Source organism: Apostichopus japonicus, chromosome 23 (assembly GCF_037975245.1).
Source record: "Apostichopus japonicus isolate 1M-3 chromosome 23, ASM3797524v1, whole genome shotgun sequence".
NCBI classification, from domain to species: Eukaryota; Metazoa; Echinodermata; class Holothuroidea; order Aspidochirotida; family Stichopodidae; genus Apostichopus; species Apostichopus japonicus.
Genome location: NC_092583.1, coordinates 3,700,917 through 3,719,891, shown reverse-complemented (window position 1 = coordinate 3,719,891; position 18,975 = coordinate 3,700,917). Strand labels below are relative to the sequence as shown.

The window sequence follows — 18,975 nt, the reverse complement described above, 5'->3', positions numbered from 1 at the left end:
CATTTTCAAACTTAACGGTCATGTGATCCGAGGTCACCAAAGGTCAATTAATGATAAAAAACTAGTATTTTTGCGATAACTTGAGAACGAATTGTCCGTTAGGGTTGGGAGTTGCCTCAATGTAATCCATATGTCGACCCGCATCTGGGTGACCCTTGACCTCAATTTGACCTCTGGTGACCTTTACATGTTTTTGGGGATTTTTGCAGTTTTGATGCTATTTTCATATGTCAAAGGTACCTTCTGATCATAAAAGTCATCAGGTTGACCCCGTGTGACCTTTATGTGCAAAGTTATATGGGGTCAAAGTTTTTCGGTCGGAGTTAGGATGGTTGTACAGACTTGTCGTTTTGTTTTTTGGAATCAGGAGATAAAACTACATCTGAAACCAAGGTCAAAAGGTCAAAGGTCACATTAGAAAAAATGTGCTTATTTTGGGAGGAAAAGAGCAAAAAAGAAAATGTTTGGTTTTGATGCTAGATTTGGATATCAAAGGTACCTTCCGATCAAAAATGTCAATTGGTTTACACCCGTGTGACCTTCGTGTGCGAAGTTATACGAGGTCAAAGTTAATTTTCAGACATTTAATGCAACAACTCCCAGTTCCAAGGTGTGACATGGTTGATATTTTCGGACAAGTTGCAAATGGTATAGGGGAATATTTTCAAACTTAACGGTCATGTGATCGGAGGTCACCAAAGGTCAATTAATGTTAAAAAACTAGTATTTTGGGGGTAGCAAATGGGCAAAGAAAAAAATGTTTGAATTTGTATGGTTTGATGCTCTAATTTAGGTCTCATCAATCAAAAATGTCAATAAGTTGATCAAAGGTGACCTTTGTATGTTAAGTTATATGAGGTCAAAGTTAATTTTCAGACATTTAATGCAATAACTTCCAGTTCCAAGGTGTGACAAGCTTGATATTTTTGGAGTAGTTGCAAATGGTATAGGGGAATACTTTCAAACATAACGGTCATGTGATACAAGGTCATCAAAGGTCAATTAATGATAAGAAACTAGTATTTTTGCGATAACTTGAGAACAAATTGTCCGTTAGGGTTGGGAGTTGCTTCAATGTAATCCATTTGTCGACCCGCATCTGGGTAACCCCTGACCTCAATTTGACCTCTGGTGACCTCTTCGTGTTTTGTGGATTTTTACAGTTTCGATGCTATTTTCAGATGTTAAAGGTACCTTCTGATCATAAATGTCAATGGGTTGACCCCCGTGTGACCTTCGTGTGCGAAGTTATATGAGGTCAAAGCTAATTTTCACACATTTAGTGCAATAACTCCTAGTTCCAAGGTGTGACAAGGTTGATATTTTGGGACAAGTTGTGAATGGGGTGGTGGAACATTTTGAAACTTAAAGGTCATGTCATCTGAGGTCACCAATGTTATCATATCTGTTGACACGCTTGTAGGTCTCTTATACTTCTTACATTTTCGACGCCATATTTAGATCTCAAAAGTGCTTTTTGATCAAAAATCCGATCACATTTTGTGATCACAAAAGTGTTGGCTATAGTGTTGATTACTTTATGGGAACATGTAGGACCACAATTACTTGGACTATCTGAGCCTAATCTTGCTTGATAATATTATGTGTATTGTCATATACCCCAAGCAAGGAACCACAGTGCCCTTGGGCTCTTGTTTAAACTTTGACTTGCATGCCAGTCATAGACCAGAGCCTCTTGTATGTAACCAAGAATCTGATATTTTTAACTGAGATAGTTTCATTCAATCACATTAGGAAACTGGTTGTCGAAAAGGAAAGAATTCCAACAGTAATAAAATTAACTATATAGTATAATCAGAATATACATTTTTGAATGAAGCACAGTAAGACAATATAGCAATTACATATTAATATATTGAGCCTGTAAAGCTACCGTTTATAATGCTACATCGAGACAATGTTGCTATATTAAACCAACATATATCTATACTGTTATAAATATATATATATATATATATATATATATATATATATATATATATATATATATATATATATATATATATAAATATATATATATATATATATATATATATATATAATCCAAAACAGTGAAAAAATTCCAGCCTCAACCGGGATTTCGAGTCCGGGACTTTCACTTTATATGCGGACACCCTAACCAACTAGGCCATGGACAATGATTGTATGTCCAGAGGCTCGAACCAGTAAAGATATAGTCGTAATTCCACTGTAGGCTTTTGCCAACTGTATCGGAAACTGCTACTTCCGTTTTCTTGGCATATTTTGCCTTACTCTAGAGATCAATCATGATGCTAGCCAACTCGAATGTATTTGTTAATCCAAAAGCCGGGTTTCGAAAGAGACGCTTTGAACAATCTCTGTTAAATGAAATGAAAATAAACGACCAAGGCAAAAGAATATATATTTGATATTTTAATGAGTACGAAAATCCAGAACAGTGTGAAACGTTCCAGCCCCACCGGGATTCGAACCCGATTCGTCGCCCGTTTTATATACAGACACCCTAAGTAAAATCTTAAATCTCATGAGACCCATAGAATGATAAGGTGCTTAAATTGAGGTAGGACACTGAACTTCCTGGGTTTAGAGAGGATCAAGGGGAAAACTTTTCGTACATTATAGGGAAATAAGGGGCATGGAGGATGCATGTGTGCCCCTCCCCCGGCTTTGTAAACAAACATGATAATAAAAGCAAATTTCTTACGTAAGACAAAAAAGTGCCCTTTGTTTATGTATGAAAACTGTCCCTTTGTTGAGAAATTTAAAGAAAATATATAACTAGAATAGACTCTTTGTTGCAAAATTTAACACAAAAGTAATTAAAAAGTGTCTTTTTTTTTTTGTTAAAAAAAACATTGAAATATGGGATTTGTGGTTCACAATGCTCAGCAGGTTAATTTTGTCACTGCTTTTGAGGTGTGGTCTGTCCCTCCAGTTTTTCACATACTTCCTAGAAGTAACCTATGTATAGATCGCTCCCACCTTCTGGGAGCAATCCCACGTGTATAACGTCCAGGCCCCGACTACCCTATTATGTACGAAAAGTTGTCCCCTCGATCCACCCAGGAAGGATAAACCCAGGAAGTTGGGCCGTCTCCTCCCTTGATTGTAACCATGTGATCTGGACGGCGTTACAGTGGGGACGGCTTTACACCCCCCCCCCCCCCGCAAGAAAGAACCCTTCCCCGTCGTCCCTGATCCATAGGATCTAGTTTGGGCAGGTTTTCGTACAAAGGACTTTATATCAAGCTATTGTCGGCAAGGTACGACAATTAATGTTATGTTGTGATTTGCATTGATGCCTATCTCGGATATCCTCCTCTATGCAAAACTCAGGGATGTCACCATTTCCCGTTCCCGGAATTGCCCACGGACCCCGGGTGCTATAAACTGGGTGGGGCACCTGCGCTTCATATATACTTTGACAACAGTGCTGCCCTGACGTACTCCCCCCCCCCCCCCCCGCTATATTACTTTAAGAGCATTCGCAATTCGGTACTGTTAAAATCATTATGATGATTTTCATAATTTCGATCAACCCTCAAGTTGTTAAACTTTTAGAGTACTCATTTATCCACATATGAGCTCTCAAATATCTGAAGGAAATGTTCTTTGTTTGTGAAGGACACATGCGAAGAAACGGCTTCCTTTTGCTCATGGAAATGAAGTTGCTTACAGATATATCCTTAAGTTTATGTCTTTCAATGTTAATATATGGCGTTCGGAGACAGAAGTGTATTGATAATCAATGGAGAGTTATGAATATTCATCTACCAGTCTATGTAAATATTGGATGAGAACAGTTCAGGGTTGGTCTGGTTTTTGTCTTTTCGTTTCTCCTGTCTCGTAGGAAGAGGAAAATGCCGGGTTGGGGTTAACTGCCGCCGGTGGGGGTTCATGGATTTGAAACGGGCGGTCAAGGCTCGATTTCAACAGCGATCACATTGTTACAGCAGTGGTTGTTCATTCCTTTTTCTATTTAAAAGGATTGGCAAATGGAAGTGAAAATTCTTGGATAATTGGATATCTTGTAAATATTCATAATTCATTTTTTGTTTTAGTGATCTTGTAAATCATAATGAGATAATCTTGGTATGAGCCATTTCTCTTTCCCATTTCCATTCCCCATTAGTTTATTTTAATTATATTTTTTGAAGCAATGGGAGCATGCAATGCCAACATCTGTTAAAATATATTCTAAAAAAAATATAAATAATATGAACAAAGAGATGTTTATTTATGTTGATAGACAAAAACGTGTAAAGAATTTTCCTGCCATCAATTTATATCAGTTACACAAAAGTAAACCCCTTTTTGTTTTATCTGAAGCAAATGGAAGTGAAAATTGTTGGATAATCTAATAGCTTGGAAATATACTGATTTTTTGTTTTAGTGATCTTTTAATTCATAATGAGATAATCTTGGTATGAGCCTTTAGTTAATAGTTAAATATCATAATGTAGTTGAGAATTATAATAAAATATAGTGCACATATGAAAGAGAGCAATAAAAAACAAGTGAATGAAGAAAAAATTCTAAGCAATAGATGATTTTCAGTCCATAGACCTGCTTTTGATATAGGTGAGGAGTTTGAACAATGTGGTGGTCAGACAATCGACGAAAAGAAAACAAGTGGCAATTCATGGAGTCATCTGCAAATCTCATCTCCAAAATCGATTCGATGTACTGAAGTTCAGCGTTGAATTGGTTAGTATAGGAATATTCCATAAGTGGCTAAAAGTCGACTATATAATTGTCCTGTAGATTAGGAAGGAACTTGACTATAGAGCCACCTACTATGATTCATTTCATGTAGTAAAGAAAGGGGTTATCTGGCGAAAACTTAGCTGCACACTGAAACGAACTGATCTAGAGCAGGAAACAACTCATTGTCTACAGTTAGCAGATGTAATGGTCTTGGGTGAACGGAGGGGGAGGATGTTGGGGGCGCTAGACTTTCTGAAGAGTTCATTCATCACGCCTAATGTCGTAATTTAGTGAATGGAGTACGCATGTTAACCTCTTTAAACACTTGTATAAGTTATTGCTAACATTAATTGATGATATTTCGAGCATTGACTTTAATTCTTGCTTGGTCTTAAAAAATGAAGACAAAGCCTAATTTAAAAGAAAGCGATAATGTATTTCTTTTTGATATATTTTTAGATATCAGACAAACTCTCCAATTTAATGAATGTTTCGGAGTTTCATTAGTGAACCCTCTCATTAACAGTTATGTCTTCATTCCATCATAAATACAGAAAAAATGTACTGTTAGCATTGCAACTTAGTGCCTTTTATTAACGCCTAAGTAGATGTGTAAGTTGGTCAAAAAGTTGATTGGCTATAAAGACTTATCAAGGATGAACACTTCATGTAAGCGTTGCCGATGTGTGTTTTTTTTTTCCCCTTAGTGTGGTTAAAGGGAAATTTCTGATAGGTCGAGGTCGGGCAAAGGTCAATGCTGACCTCGTCCAATGGTGTTTAGGGATATCTTTTATACCCGCCTCTTTGCTTTGCATACTTACGTAATCGATGCATACTTAATACCGTACGTATTATGTGAGTTACATGCTTCATTCCTCTCCTGGTTCAGTTTGGCGTCGCATGTGCTCTCATAGCAGATATCCTAAGTAATATGTAAGTATCATATATGTTTCATATAGACATTATAAAGGGACTACATATCCTAGTGGTATACCTCTTTTAATATCACATAATTGAGATTTGCTTTTAATGTGATATTGCAATATGCTTGTGCCTGTTATTATTGTTGCCTTTTGTGTATTTGTTGTTTTGCTTATTTGTTAGAGTATCTTGACTTAAAGTATCGTAATTGAAAAGTATTCTCCAGAGGTTATCAATTTGTCGGTATATTTATACATTCTTCAGAAAGCCGCCGTAAACCCCAGAAAGCCGCAGTAAACCCCAGAAAGTCACTGTAGGCCCCTGTATGCATGTAGCAGTTTGTCGTGCGGTTAGTTTTGCACGGCAACGATTGTAAGTTGAGCGTTATCATTATTAAGAATGATATTGTTGTCAATCTTACTCCATATTTTGTTTCATGTTACCAAATGTAATTTGTTATACTTCTCTCTTTTGTGCATTATTTATAAGGGGAAATATAATGCTGTATTATGTTATCACTGATTTGTGCAAATTCATGTGTTTGTTTCACTAATGTTTGTATATTAACGTTTTGATATTTTTACTTTATAGTTTTCATCGTGGTCCTGTTGAACCACGTGTGCAAATAAACGGGTTAAAACCTCCGACTACGTTGTTCAGCAATCATTGAGCGTCGTCTCGGGGACAGACAGTTCATAAAGCATTTTCGTATTTGAACGGTAATTGAGTTGGAATTGATAAAATAAGCAGTGGCGTAGGATGGTACTTTTGAGTGGGGGGCTGAAGACTGATGGCCGGCCTAGGGGAGGGGTCTAAGGGGAGGGGTGTTCCCCTCCCCTTTGGAAATTTTTGCATTTCCAGGTGGCCTCAGATGCAATTTGGTGCAATATAGCACACTTCAACACCCACTCCATTTTGTAAACTTAATTTTGTATTTTCACCTAGCCTTAGATGCAATTTGGTGCTCCAAATGAGATTTTTTTCTCATTTGGAAATGAAAAAGGGGTTTTCTGACCTGCGGAGTGGGGGGGGGGGGCGGAATGATACTTCCGCCCCTCCACATTTTTCACTGGGGGGCTGGCGCCCCCCAGCCCCCCCGGTTCCTACGCCCTTGAAAATAAGAGTGTTATGTTCTAGCCTAACATTACAAGAAAGGTCATACAGGGGTATATGATTGATACATCTGTCTGTGTATGATTTCAAATAACTTGGAATTGTTTATGAGCTGACCAAATCCATCCACTGACATGTGAATAGGAATGCAAAGTATTAAAACCGTGTACTAATGATTATGTCTATATTCCTTAATATGGCCAAGCTAACCAAATTTGCTTGCATGGTTTCTTAGTTGGATCTGACCCTTGCTTTTCTGTGGTAATGTAGTTATAAATGCCGCTGGGGTTCAAATTGTTCAAAGTAGTTTGGTGCACTTTAAGAAATCTATTTCGCTTTAATCTGCAGATGGATGTAGCTCCATTGATTGTGGTGACTGGTGATCTGCTTGGAGAAGCGCTGTACAAGATTGTTGCTGAGGAGATTGAAATCCTAACTACAGATAACCTACTGGATGCATTTGGTGCATTAATGGGTTGCTTTTACGCATTTGACATGGAATATCCACGAGGTGTTCAAGACTTCTAGACATTTATTGAGGTTGTGCTGTTGCAAATGTCCAACATAAAACCAACGAGGCAAGTCAGAAACGTTCTGGCCAAACTTCACTAGCAGGTGTGTATAGTTAACGTTAGTTACCTCTGGCATGGTGTAAGAGTCATCAATACTTTTACTTGATGTTGTTGCTCCAAATTCTTATCATGAATTTTCTTTAAGCGCAAAGTGTTGCATAAGTGTTTTAAATCACCAACACCGTTTACCGTTTTTTGCAGTTTCTTTTGTGAAATTAATGTTTTATTGTTGGCCAAAAAAACTTCATAAAATTCGTCGATGTTTTTGCTAAAGAAGGATTGTGCAATTGAACATTTTCAAACGTCTTCAATTAAGTTTATAAAAGGTTGATTGTTTTTGGGAGATTATATGGCAGCTTTCAAGGACATTTGTTTTATTGAATATTAACACCTTTGTTTCCTTTGCAAAACAATGTGCTGTTTGTTTTTCTATTTCCTTGGGTAAAATACAACTTACAGGCTAGCAAAGGAAAAGCCTGCCCTTAAATCAGTCTTGCAGCCTGTGGTCTCTGCTTGCGGTCCCAGAAACAAAATGAACCTTTTAGAAATTACTCACAGGACTCATTGTCCTGCAGTCTGCATAGTATGCATGATCGATGAACTTTACATTAATATTTTTTTAAACAAGTGCATGAATTCAAGTAAAGGGTGCCATGTTTTCATGATGGTTTTAATAGGAAACTAAAACTAAGTTCAAGATGTGAAATATACATGGACTCTTGAGACTTGATTCCAAATTAATGGTCACCTGAACTGCACATGCTGGTAGCACATCATGTGTTTGACATATGTAATGTTCTTTTGGTACAATCAGCATGTTATAACTGGTGGTTGTGCACTTTTCATTTTGGTTTTTGATTTAGTCAATATTAAACAGTGATTAACACTCAGAATACATCATATCAGTTAGCTTATCATGTTCTGCCTTTCATAGCATATAAAAAGCCTTTAACGTCTTTTAATTTATGCAATGATTTTATTGTTTTAATACCACTGTCAGATTGTTCCCTTTTTGTGATACAAAGTACTGCCTTAGTTTTGAAACTTAATCCATATACACAGCTTTTAAGTGAACATGTGTGTTTTCATAATTAGCATAACAGTTAGCTGATTCTGGTTTTTATACCAGGAACAAGCCCTTTTCTTTTAAAAGAGAGATGTTTTGTTTCATGTATCACAGTAACTGTAAGTTTAAATAACCGTTATCACTTTGGTTTAAAGAGAAAATAACACTGCGAATTAAATTTACTCACTTTCTAACTTGTAGTACATCTCATGAGTGTTCACATCATTCAGTGTGTAATGTTACTCACAGTGGATTTAGAGTTTGGTATGAAACGGAAAACATCGTTCATGAGTATTTTAGTTCAATGAATGTTTACCCCCATACAGTTCACTGGGTAAATCTACTCATCAAAAGTGCATGGCTTTAGCAAAAAAGTGTTTAGAATATCGGCTGGTATCATATTCGAGTTACTAAGTAAACTGTTTGTACAGTGTAGTGTGTCTCGTAAATAATGTATTTATGATATCTATTAATCCCGCCTATATATACGTATTTCGTTTCGTTTATATCAATTGCAATGCATATATATACATACAATCATTATAGAATACATAAGAATGACAATTAACAATAAACGTTAGGCTATAAACATGTCAAACAATATCACGTGACTTTAAAAGTTGATATTGAAGCAGCTTGACGAGATTGGTAGATAATTTTCAAAAATTTGAGAGAAAAACAATTTTTCTTTACAGAATCGTGGGATATTGATATTCTCAAAATAGGCTGCTTTACGTCGATAAGTCTATATCAAATTATTTTGTTATCTTTCATGTATAAAAATTATTGTCTAATGCACGGGGGGTGGGGGCTGTTTCATTTTTCTACTTTGATTGGTTATTTCTCTGCGATGAGTGTTTATTTCTCACCATGCCAACATAAATCGTAACAATAAAAAAATCAAAAGACATTATTCGGTTTGTTTGGCATGTTTTATTAACTTCCTCGGCATCTTTTATTTATTGTTTATTATTCAAAATGCAACCGCTTATGACGTGAAAATTGGGGGGTTGATTATTTATTTACAAGGAATGAGAATGGTGAAAGACACGGATACTGAAGTTTAAAACTTGACGTGATCGAGCTTAGACTTAGTCTTAAATTAAAATTTCGGGCAAATTGTCCCTCGAAAATTAACTTCGCAGGTCTAATATTGTAGATTAACACACTCCTTGTGGGAAAGTGTGTAGTACTGTACACTCCTTAAATATTAAAATCCAAAGGTAATGTCAATACCGGTTGTATTATGACTTTTTAAGCCCGAGCAACATGATCTGAGCAAATATTTATATTTGATAAATTATATATACCTGGTCAACAAACATCACATAATATTTATTGCTTTGTTTTTGTCCAGCAATTTAACCATTGCACAGGTACAAGATCGGTTTTTTAACCTGCATTCACCTTACTTCCAAAGTTCACGGTTTTTTATCTACACTGATTTCCAGAAACATTCAATAGTGGAAGATTATACCATCTTTGTTATATAATGTAAGGTTAAACATTAACCAAGTCTACCAATAAGCCTAAAGGTTAAGGATGAGGAAAAGAAAAGCTGTTAAAAGCTCCGGGTGTGTTTGCATTTAAATCATGGTTGATAATGATAATGTAAATATTATAATGGGTTAGTTCTTTCGTTTCATTATGATATATATATATCATATATCAAACAATTCACTTTTCTATACGTGCGTGTTTGCATGTAAATATCAAAAGGTATATCTAAAGGTAATGTCATTACCGGTTGTATTATTACTTTATAAGCCCGAGCAACATGATCTGAGCAAATATTTATATTTGATAAATTATATATACCTGGTCAACAAACATCACATAATATTTATTGCTTTGTTTTTGTCCAGCAATTTAACCATTGCACAGGTACAAGAGCGTTTGTTTAACCTGCATTCACCTTACTTCCAACTAATATACACCAAAGTTCATGGTTCTTTATCTACACTGATTTCCAGAAACATTCAATAGTGGAAGATTATACCATCTTTGTTATATAATGTAAGGTTAAACATTAACCAAGTCTACCAATAAGCCTAAAGGTTAAGGATGAGGAAAAGAAAAGCTGTTAAAAGCTCCGAGTTTGTTTGCATTTAAATCATGGTTGATAATGATAATGTAAATATTACGATGGGTTAGTTCTTTCGTTTCATTATGATATATATATCATATATCAAACAATTCACTTTTCTATACGTGCGTGTTTACATGTAAATATCTCTGCGTATAGGGTATGGTATTTTGTGTGTTTGAGGATATTCTCCATTGACATTGAGACGTAAATTTGTACTTCAAACCGACAAGGAAACTTACTGAAAATGATGTATTTTAGCGATTCTGGATAGATGAATGTTTAAATTTACAGAAATTGGGCTCCAAAAAGTAAAATGATCGCTATATAGTTGCCGGAAGTGAGGCAATTTCCATAGAACTCACACTTTGAACCCTGTACTTAAAGGTCGCCGGGTAGTACGGAATAGCAAATGCGACAGTTTCAGGTGGGGGGGGGGGGGCGCGCTGGACATTCTGAAGAGTTCATTAATCACGCCTAATGTCTTAATTTAGTTAATGAAGCACGAATGCATGCTTACCTCTTTAAACACTATGCCAAGCTTCTGTAGAATTGTACAAGTTATTGCTAACATTAATTGATGATATTTCGAGAACAGACTTTTTGATCTTGATGTATGGGTCGTGAAGAATGAAAACAAAGCACAATAACAAGAAAGCGATCAAGTATACCTTTTTTTTAGATATACCAGACAAACCTTCCAATTTAAATTCAAACATACGCTTGTGATATGGTACATTGGCCTTTCGATACGAAACATTCATGAACCTTGACGACTGTCCTATAGTATACACCATTGGCTGATTGGTATAGGTGGTGATTTAATCAAATTTAGCGTCAAATTTTCCCTAGTTCTCTCTTTGAGTTATACTTATCAATTTTAGCCTTCACGCCATTATGAATATGACAGAGACCGTAGTGAATAACAAGGAAAACATCAGGAAGTTAAATTTAACAATATGCTGATGATATGCCCCATATTTTATTTTCATTGCAGTATAGGTGTCTCTCAATAAGTTGCATCTGTTTTTTTAACCATCTGTTTTAAGTCGATAAAATTATATAATGTATACACGAAGGATCTGTTAACCAATTAAGATTTTGTTAATATAACAATCATTGCTGCTTATTTTTTATCATAATGTTGGTTCCGGTAATTCCATGACTCTCCACCAGCACATGGATTATGCCTGCTTCTCTCCTCTTCGGTCAGTTCCTTTCCTGGCAAAGGTCTTTGTCTAAAGCGAGTAAAACAGTCCTTTCCGATTCTGTAATATATATTTTATAAAGAAACTCCACGTTTACTCCAAAAGAAAATATTAGAGAAAACAAGAGAAATTAGATATGACTCATAATTGACAAATTAGGAGTAATTTTTTTTAGAAAATATATTGTTCATTTCCATACAGTGAGGACTGAAACAGATTGGAATCGGAAAACATTTATCAGCTTCAACTATTGTCCCTAAGCAAACTGCTTTAAATGAACAACATGCAAAATCATGACGTCATGGCCAAAACTATACGACCTACCTTGTGGACATCCAATTATCCAAGCAAGAATCTGTTTCACTGGTTAGCAACCATGTAGTAAATAACACAGGTTCTTCGTTACAATCCTTGTATTCCCCCGCCCAGCTGGTAGTGGAGGCGCCATTCTTCCAGAGAACGTTAAAACCAAAAGTATCGTGAGCGCCATTGTGTGACACGTGACCAATGATATGTGCCGGTTGAGATCCTTAAGAATAAGAATATATATTCGTTTGCTCCTAGATATTATTTATATAATCAAAATAGTTCAGTTGTGATCATTTCAAAGATCGCTAAGTTCAGTTCTGACAAACTTTTCACCCGGACACTTTTCCATTTGAGGTCCAACTAACTAAAAATATAGATAGCCGACACTTGTCTTAGAGTTATGGGAGAAATTATGTCTTTTGTTTTAGCAAAATGTCATTGATTCAGGTAATTATAAGTTTCAGAGATTACTAATTAGCGATTATAACAAACTATTTCTTACAATTCTACAGGTCTGAACCGGATAATATTTAATAACCGGCCCTCCGACATCATCAGCCGGTCCGCTCAAGATGTCATCTCTAAATTCAAAATCTTTCAATCATCGAAAAAAGCGGACCCAAAAGGTATACTATAGGCCCGCACACACTACCTGCCTATATACCCTGTAACGTACTCACTGAAGGTATGGTTTAGTGAGATTTTGGTTCCCTCTGACCCTTTGCTATACAATCACTGATTCAAAATTATAGATTCACACACTTCTGTAGGTTATCGTATAAGATGAGAACAACCATTGCAAGAAAGTCGTCGCCAAAAACGTCCCTTGTATTTGGATCAATTAAATTGATGAGTCACTGCATATAGTGATATTAACGAGCATCCATAAATCTTAATTCATATAGGTACACACAAAAATTATGCGAAACATCGCTTAGATGTTCAAGTTCCATATACGGTATATACAGACCCCATCCCAGAATTGTACATGTTTCCAATATAGACTACGACTATGATTGCAATAAAATGACGAAATAAATGCAAGAGAGAAAATCATAGCAGACAAATATTAGTAATAGGCCAAGTTTCTTTACTCCCCACCAAGTGAGTCAGCTGTATCGGTAACGTCATCGAGGATTACACACCTTTAGCTCCCGGTTTGGACTCAACCGCCGTATAGTAATCCCCGGTGATAATCCCCTCAGTGTCTACGGTCAGTTCCACTTCTGATCCAAGTTCGTTGTACCATTTACCTCCGATATTTGGAGGTTGACCTGAACAAAAAAAGGAGAAAGTTTGCTCTACCTTTTAATCCAAGTTGCAGATCAAAGTAGAAGCCATCCATATGCAACCAATTTGAGGTCCATATCAATTCTTTTCTCTCCTTTCATTGCGGCGATGAGCTGAAGCGACTGAAACAGATTCAGCTTGTTATGGCTTCAACATGCATGGAGACCACAATTTCAAATTGCCGTTTCACATCTTAGACTTTCTTTGTTTTCTTAGCTTGAAACGGATAATGATTTGTAAAGAGTTATCTTTCTAATAACCTAACTTTTCTCATATTCAAGCACTGTTTACTACCGGACTTGGGGAGTTAAAGAGAAAGACTTTTCTTATACATTTAAGTAGACATCCAAATTCATTTTGCACAATGAACTATGCTTATGTTACCCTCTCTTAGAGAGCCGGTTACAACAGCATTGCTCTTCCCCTTTAATAGCAACTTTCGATATACTTGACACAGATCTGGAGAGATATAGAAGTTATCTTTCAGAAAATGTTACAATGTTTCTAATTGGTTGAAATTTGCTACCTGACAAGACGTTGGCAAATCAGAAGTTCTTTGAGATATGCTTGAAGTAAATCATTCCAATCAGCGGATTTATAACACCATAACAATGCAGCTATGACGTTACTGATAGATGTAACGTATAACTGTATATTAAATTTATATATTTAACTGTATGCATTTTTATCTGTATATTACTTGTATATATTTTTATATGTATTTAATTGTATATATGAAATTGTATATAACAATTGTATATAATTGTATACTGTGTAACGTACAACATTTTAAGTGTGCAAATTTGTGCCACAAAAGTAATTGATATGTTCTTCAATGAGCACAAATTCACCAAAATAGAATTGAAACCATCAAAGCATATATACTGCGAAAAGTGTTTTGCATATTTTTCGGAAACGGATTGACGAGACATGGCTTCCGCCTTGAACCGTCTCAGAATACAGATTAACCCATAATACAGAAAGTAGCCTAATACAGACGAAAACGGAGAGAAAGACAGAGATGATAGTTTCAATCGACAAACCTGATCATTTTATGTTTGTAGAAAATATTAACGAAGGTATTTGAAAACTCACTCAAAACAGAAAGGGAAAAATCTATACGTTATACAAACATGGTCTTTCACGCAGTCTTCAAACGTCTTAAATTTCTATGCTTAGAATCTACAGTCAAAATGGTATGAAAATATGGGCCTATACTTTACCCTTCCTCGAATCTAGATGCGTTTGCGATGTCAAAGCGTTTGTTTTCCTCGAAGAATTCCCCATCTTACCTTCAAAGCGAGACAAGTGAGAACGAATCCAACGAAATATATTTAAAGGAATTATTTTTCCAGCCGATAATCCTAGATAAACAGATGACACGAAAGTGCACGTAATGACTTCTCTTTATGTGATTTGTTTCTAAACAAGGCTGAGGGACTTTCTGTGGTGCTTGCGATGAGTGTGCATGGAGGAAGTAGTTAAAAACAATAAATTGTAAACATAACCCTGAGAACAATAACTGGTTATTTCAATTCGTTACACATTGATTTCTTTCAATACATGTTTTGCTTTCTTTGGGATCACCGCAGGTTTTGACCCACAACATAGAAGTTCCTTCGCACCAGCATACAACACTTCACTATACAGCGAGTTGAATGTAACTTGCGCCATCTTGATACACCCAAAACAATGACTCGCGCAAAGCGTGTATACGTTGTAGTAAAGATGTTTCGACGAAGTTCTGATCTTATCGTCGAAATATCTTTAATGTTCTCATATAGAAACACTTGAAGCTTCAGATTAACTAGAAGTTTATGGGTGAAAAAAAACTTATTAGTTGAAATGAATTACAACTCTTACTCGTCTTATACACAGTTGTTAACTTTTTGAAAAAAAAAGAAAAAAAAAATCCTATAGTTTGTTCCCAAATGTTGTACAATCCTACGTTAGGCCCTTAACAAGTTACATATAGCACAAAACCTAGCCATCTATACTGCTCACTATGCTCAGTTTGATTAGACCTAAATATAGGAGAGATGGATTTACAGATATATTTGGGCCTCCACAGCAGGCTCTGAGCAGGGTACACTAAGGGCAGACGCGTTTAAGCCTACATGTCTAGCGGTAACCTAACACTGATAGATGAAAACTTCAGTTACATCATATAATAGTTATGTTTTTGGGCAGTTAAAATGCCGCAGTTCAAATTCTTGGCACCTTGTGGTCGTTAACCGAATAGTAGGCCTATGTTTCAGTAGATTGACACTGTTAAAGGATTGGTTCAGGTGTCTTACATGTCTATCTTGTATGAAAGAGCTCAAAAAGGCAAACAGAACAGTGAAGAAACTACCATCATAGCATGCTCTGTTAAGGAGATATCACGCTTTGAAGGTATAAAAATTTCTTTGAAAATGACTGGTGTAGAAAGACTAACTGTGAGGGTGTGATGTCACATCCTAACTTCTTAACATGTATGAATATATTTCAATAAAAATTAATTACCCTTTTTTCACAAATCTAAAAAAAAAATTAATTAAAAATTCTTTAGATGTTAAATCTCTGATACTTCCCTTGACAAATATGAGATCCACATGACATATCTTTTGGTTGTTAGTCATAAAATCTCACAAAACATTTTACAAAGACTTTCAGAAATGTGAGGAAGTGACATCACAGCTAGTCTGATTTCAGCAGTTTCTACACATTCAGATAGAACTTTAAACTTGAATATCTCCATAACGGAATAAGATATTTGAACAGTTTCTTCATGATTGTGTTTCTTTTATTGTCTTATTGTCTTATTTCATATAAGATAAACATGTATGACACCTGAACTAATCCTTTAAGTGTTATATACCTTCCAGCAGAAGAGATCGAGCAGATCGGTATGTAGTATAAGAAAATGTTTGATGGCAGAAGTATCGCTTCTATATTATGCAGTTCTATGTTTGAATCCCATTCAACCACAGTCAAGATTTCGTTGGTGTGTTTTCCTCCCCCAATTAAAAGCAAAACATCCCCCCCCCTTAAAAAAAAATAAATAAAAAAATATAGACTTCAGAATCTCCAAATACTGGCAGGCTTAACTTAATATGCATTGGAATGTATTATTATAATAATAATAAAATGTTTGATCTTACCGTAATCGTTTAGGATTCAGAAATTTAGAAACCAAGCTATCTCAGTCAAAGGTTGTGAATGTTTACAGCAACTTCCACGATGTGTAGCGGCTAATATGAAACTGCATACCGTACTGCTCATTAGTATTTCATCAACAACTGTCCCAGTTGGCTGTTTATAAATGTGCATGTCAATTTGATATATGTCATCTTTACTGCCAAGAAGCTGCCAGCTTCCAAGTGTATCTATTTACTTAAGATAACAGTATGATTATGTGTAACAGAACAGAAGTTCATTGTTTCTTCTGCAGTTTTTTTCTTTACATTTAATGTCAATTAGCATATGGGTTGTCATGATCTGTAGTACAGAACACCGCAAGAAGAAGAAAAAACTTTTAAAAGAAAACGTTTCGTTTGACTCCGACTAGTGTGTTTGCGTTTAAATCATGGTTGATAATGACAATATAAATGGTACGATGGTTGGTTCTGTCGTTTTATTATGATATATATATGATAAACAGTGTTCCACTTATTAAGTGGGGTGGGCAAGGAGGTTACCCCTTTTAGAAAAACCGGATAAAGTATGTGGGAAACGGAATAATTACCCATAATTTTCTCAAGTAAGAGTTGACTGACAGTAGTGTTATTATCGGTATCCTGTATGCCGATTTTCCAATGACGAGGAATCGCTTTAATTAAACCCCAGTAGTGAATAAACGCAAAATTACCAATATTGTAGGTCCTAACAAAAGTAAGGGAATCAAGAGGTCTATTATTAACATAAAAAAGTCGGCAATTTTCATAATCCCCTTTTTGAACAGAATATCATAAAAAAAATGGTCTTACTGTTAATTTTTACACTGGAATTATTCCAAATATACTCATTTCCAAAATTATTATTAGGTGGGTCATAAGATACTTCACACCAAGCAATAAAATAATAATAATAATAATAACTATAGGCTTATATAGCGCAGACTCCAAAGAAAGTTGTTTAACGCGCTTTACGGGTGCTGAAGGTGCAAAAACTAATTGAGTTTAGAGAAAAGACAAGTTTTAATAAAGCGCTTGAATTGAATAATAGAATCCAAATACCTACGTTCAACCGGGAGGCTAGGTCCGGTGGCTTGGTCTGCATATAGTAAAACAGGGCATTGACTAAGAAGAACCCTCTGCATACATCATTTGAAGGATCCACAGTACCATCATGTTGGATTGCAAACTCGATCAGCTTAAAGACCCTGAGTGAATTATTTCGCTGTCTATAAAATGTAGGGCGAATGATAAATAAAAATGTGTCTATTCATATGCAAAGAAGTTAAATTTATATAGGCTGGCGTTGGTACAAGACGTCAATACTCTGAAAGACAAAAAAACCTAATGATATATGCGCTAACAGCCAATGCAAGACGTCATAAACTTTCCAAACCATTTTTGCGCTCTAGATTTCAAATTAAGCCAACAAATGCAATTTAAAAACCGTGCAAATGGCAGAAACATGGGGTATGTGGAACCCGTTTTGCACACTTGGTATTATGTTTGCTAAACTCCACAAAATCTGAGTAACATTTTGATGTGACGCATTGGACAAGATGTAAAACGATAGCAATCTGATAATTACCAGCGTTTGGCATGTAACGTGAAAACGGTGATTTTTATGTTTTTTAACATTATACCAAGACTGTTCGACTGACTAAGAAGTGTGCAAAATGAGCTTCTTTTTTATGTTATCACATATTTGACTCCTTTCACATGGTAGTAGTGATATTACCGTACAGTTCACCGTATGTATAAGTCGTCGATATAATGTCCTTTCTAAGCTTCCGTACAATAACATTCTTACGTCTTAATAGTAGATGATTCACTGGTGCAGAACTGGCTGTTTTCCCCGGATAGAATATCAATGTAATAGAAATAGGATAATGCTTATCGTAGTAAAGTAGGTTGTTCTAAAACTAGAAGTTCTTGTATGAACACGCAGGAAGTTTTAACATAAAAAGCGTATGTAAAAACAAGCGGTGAAGCGTTGAATCATTGTTCTGGATCCATTGCGTTAGCAATTAAATGCTTCCTTGTTAATTTTCCAATTTAATGTCAAACTGTTTACATTCTATGTGAAAATTTAATAATACGTCACACTCTCATTTCAATGTCTGGAAAAGTCGATATTTCAAGATAACTAGTAGACATTTTCAAGATAAACTATCATTTCGAAATTTCGATATACAACCTCAAACTTTCGACATAAAATTACGGAGAGGAAAGAACAACTTCTAAAGCTTTGAAGTGTCTTATCTTTGGTTTACATGAGAAAGCCTTATCACCACGTGGCTAAAAACAACAAACTGTTCTTATACAAGAACGTAGAACAACTCGAACAGCCTAACTTTATATACACAAAGTATTATCAATTGGATTAATATCAACGACGAGCTGATTTTATACAACCACATCTTCTTTGCAGACGACTACATCATATTGAAGAACGAAATAAGAAAGAAAACAGCTGCAATATCTTTACTTTTAAACAGAATTTTCGGCCCTTTGGCGTTCCATAGAACGGGGGGGGATTTCCCGG

At 35.6% G+C, this 18,975-nt stretch overlaps 1 protein-coding gene across 1 annotated transcript; it reads right to left on the bottom strand.

Moving 5' to 3' along the window:
- Window positions 1–11,449: 11,449 nt before the first annotated feature.
- LOC139964840 (avidin-like) lies at window positions 11,450–16,555 on the bottom strand. The gene is made up of 5 exons (XM_071966857.1): window positions 16,419–16,555; window positions 14,499–14,567; window positions 13,131–13,259; window positions 12,001–12,205; window positions 11,450–11,736 (listed from the first exon to the last, which is right to left on the bottom strand). The coding sequence occupies exons 2-5, from the start codon at window positions 14,560–14,562 to the stop codon at window positions 11,595–11,597; spliced, it is 540 nt and encodes a 179-aa protein (XP_071822958.1). The 5' UTR covers window positions 14,563–14,567; window positions 16,419–16,555; the 3' UTR covers window positions 11,450–11,594.
- Window positions 16,556–18,975: the final 2,420 nt, after the last annotated feature.

Bases quoted from the DNA above. Each gene is read 5' to 3' on its own strand.
- LOC139964840 (XM_071966857.1), bottom strand. From the start codon at position 14,562: ATGGGGAATTCTTCGAGGAAAACAAACGCTTTGACATCGCAAACGCAT. The intron at 12,206-13,130 runs GTGTGTAATCCT...CTTATTCTTAAG, and splicing joins GTCCAAACCGGGAGCTAAAG to GATCTCAACCGGCACATATC. The intron at 11,737-12,000 runs GTAGGTCGTATA...TATATATTACAG, and splicing joins GATAATTGGATGTCCACAAG to AATCGGAAAGGACTGTTTTA.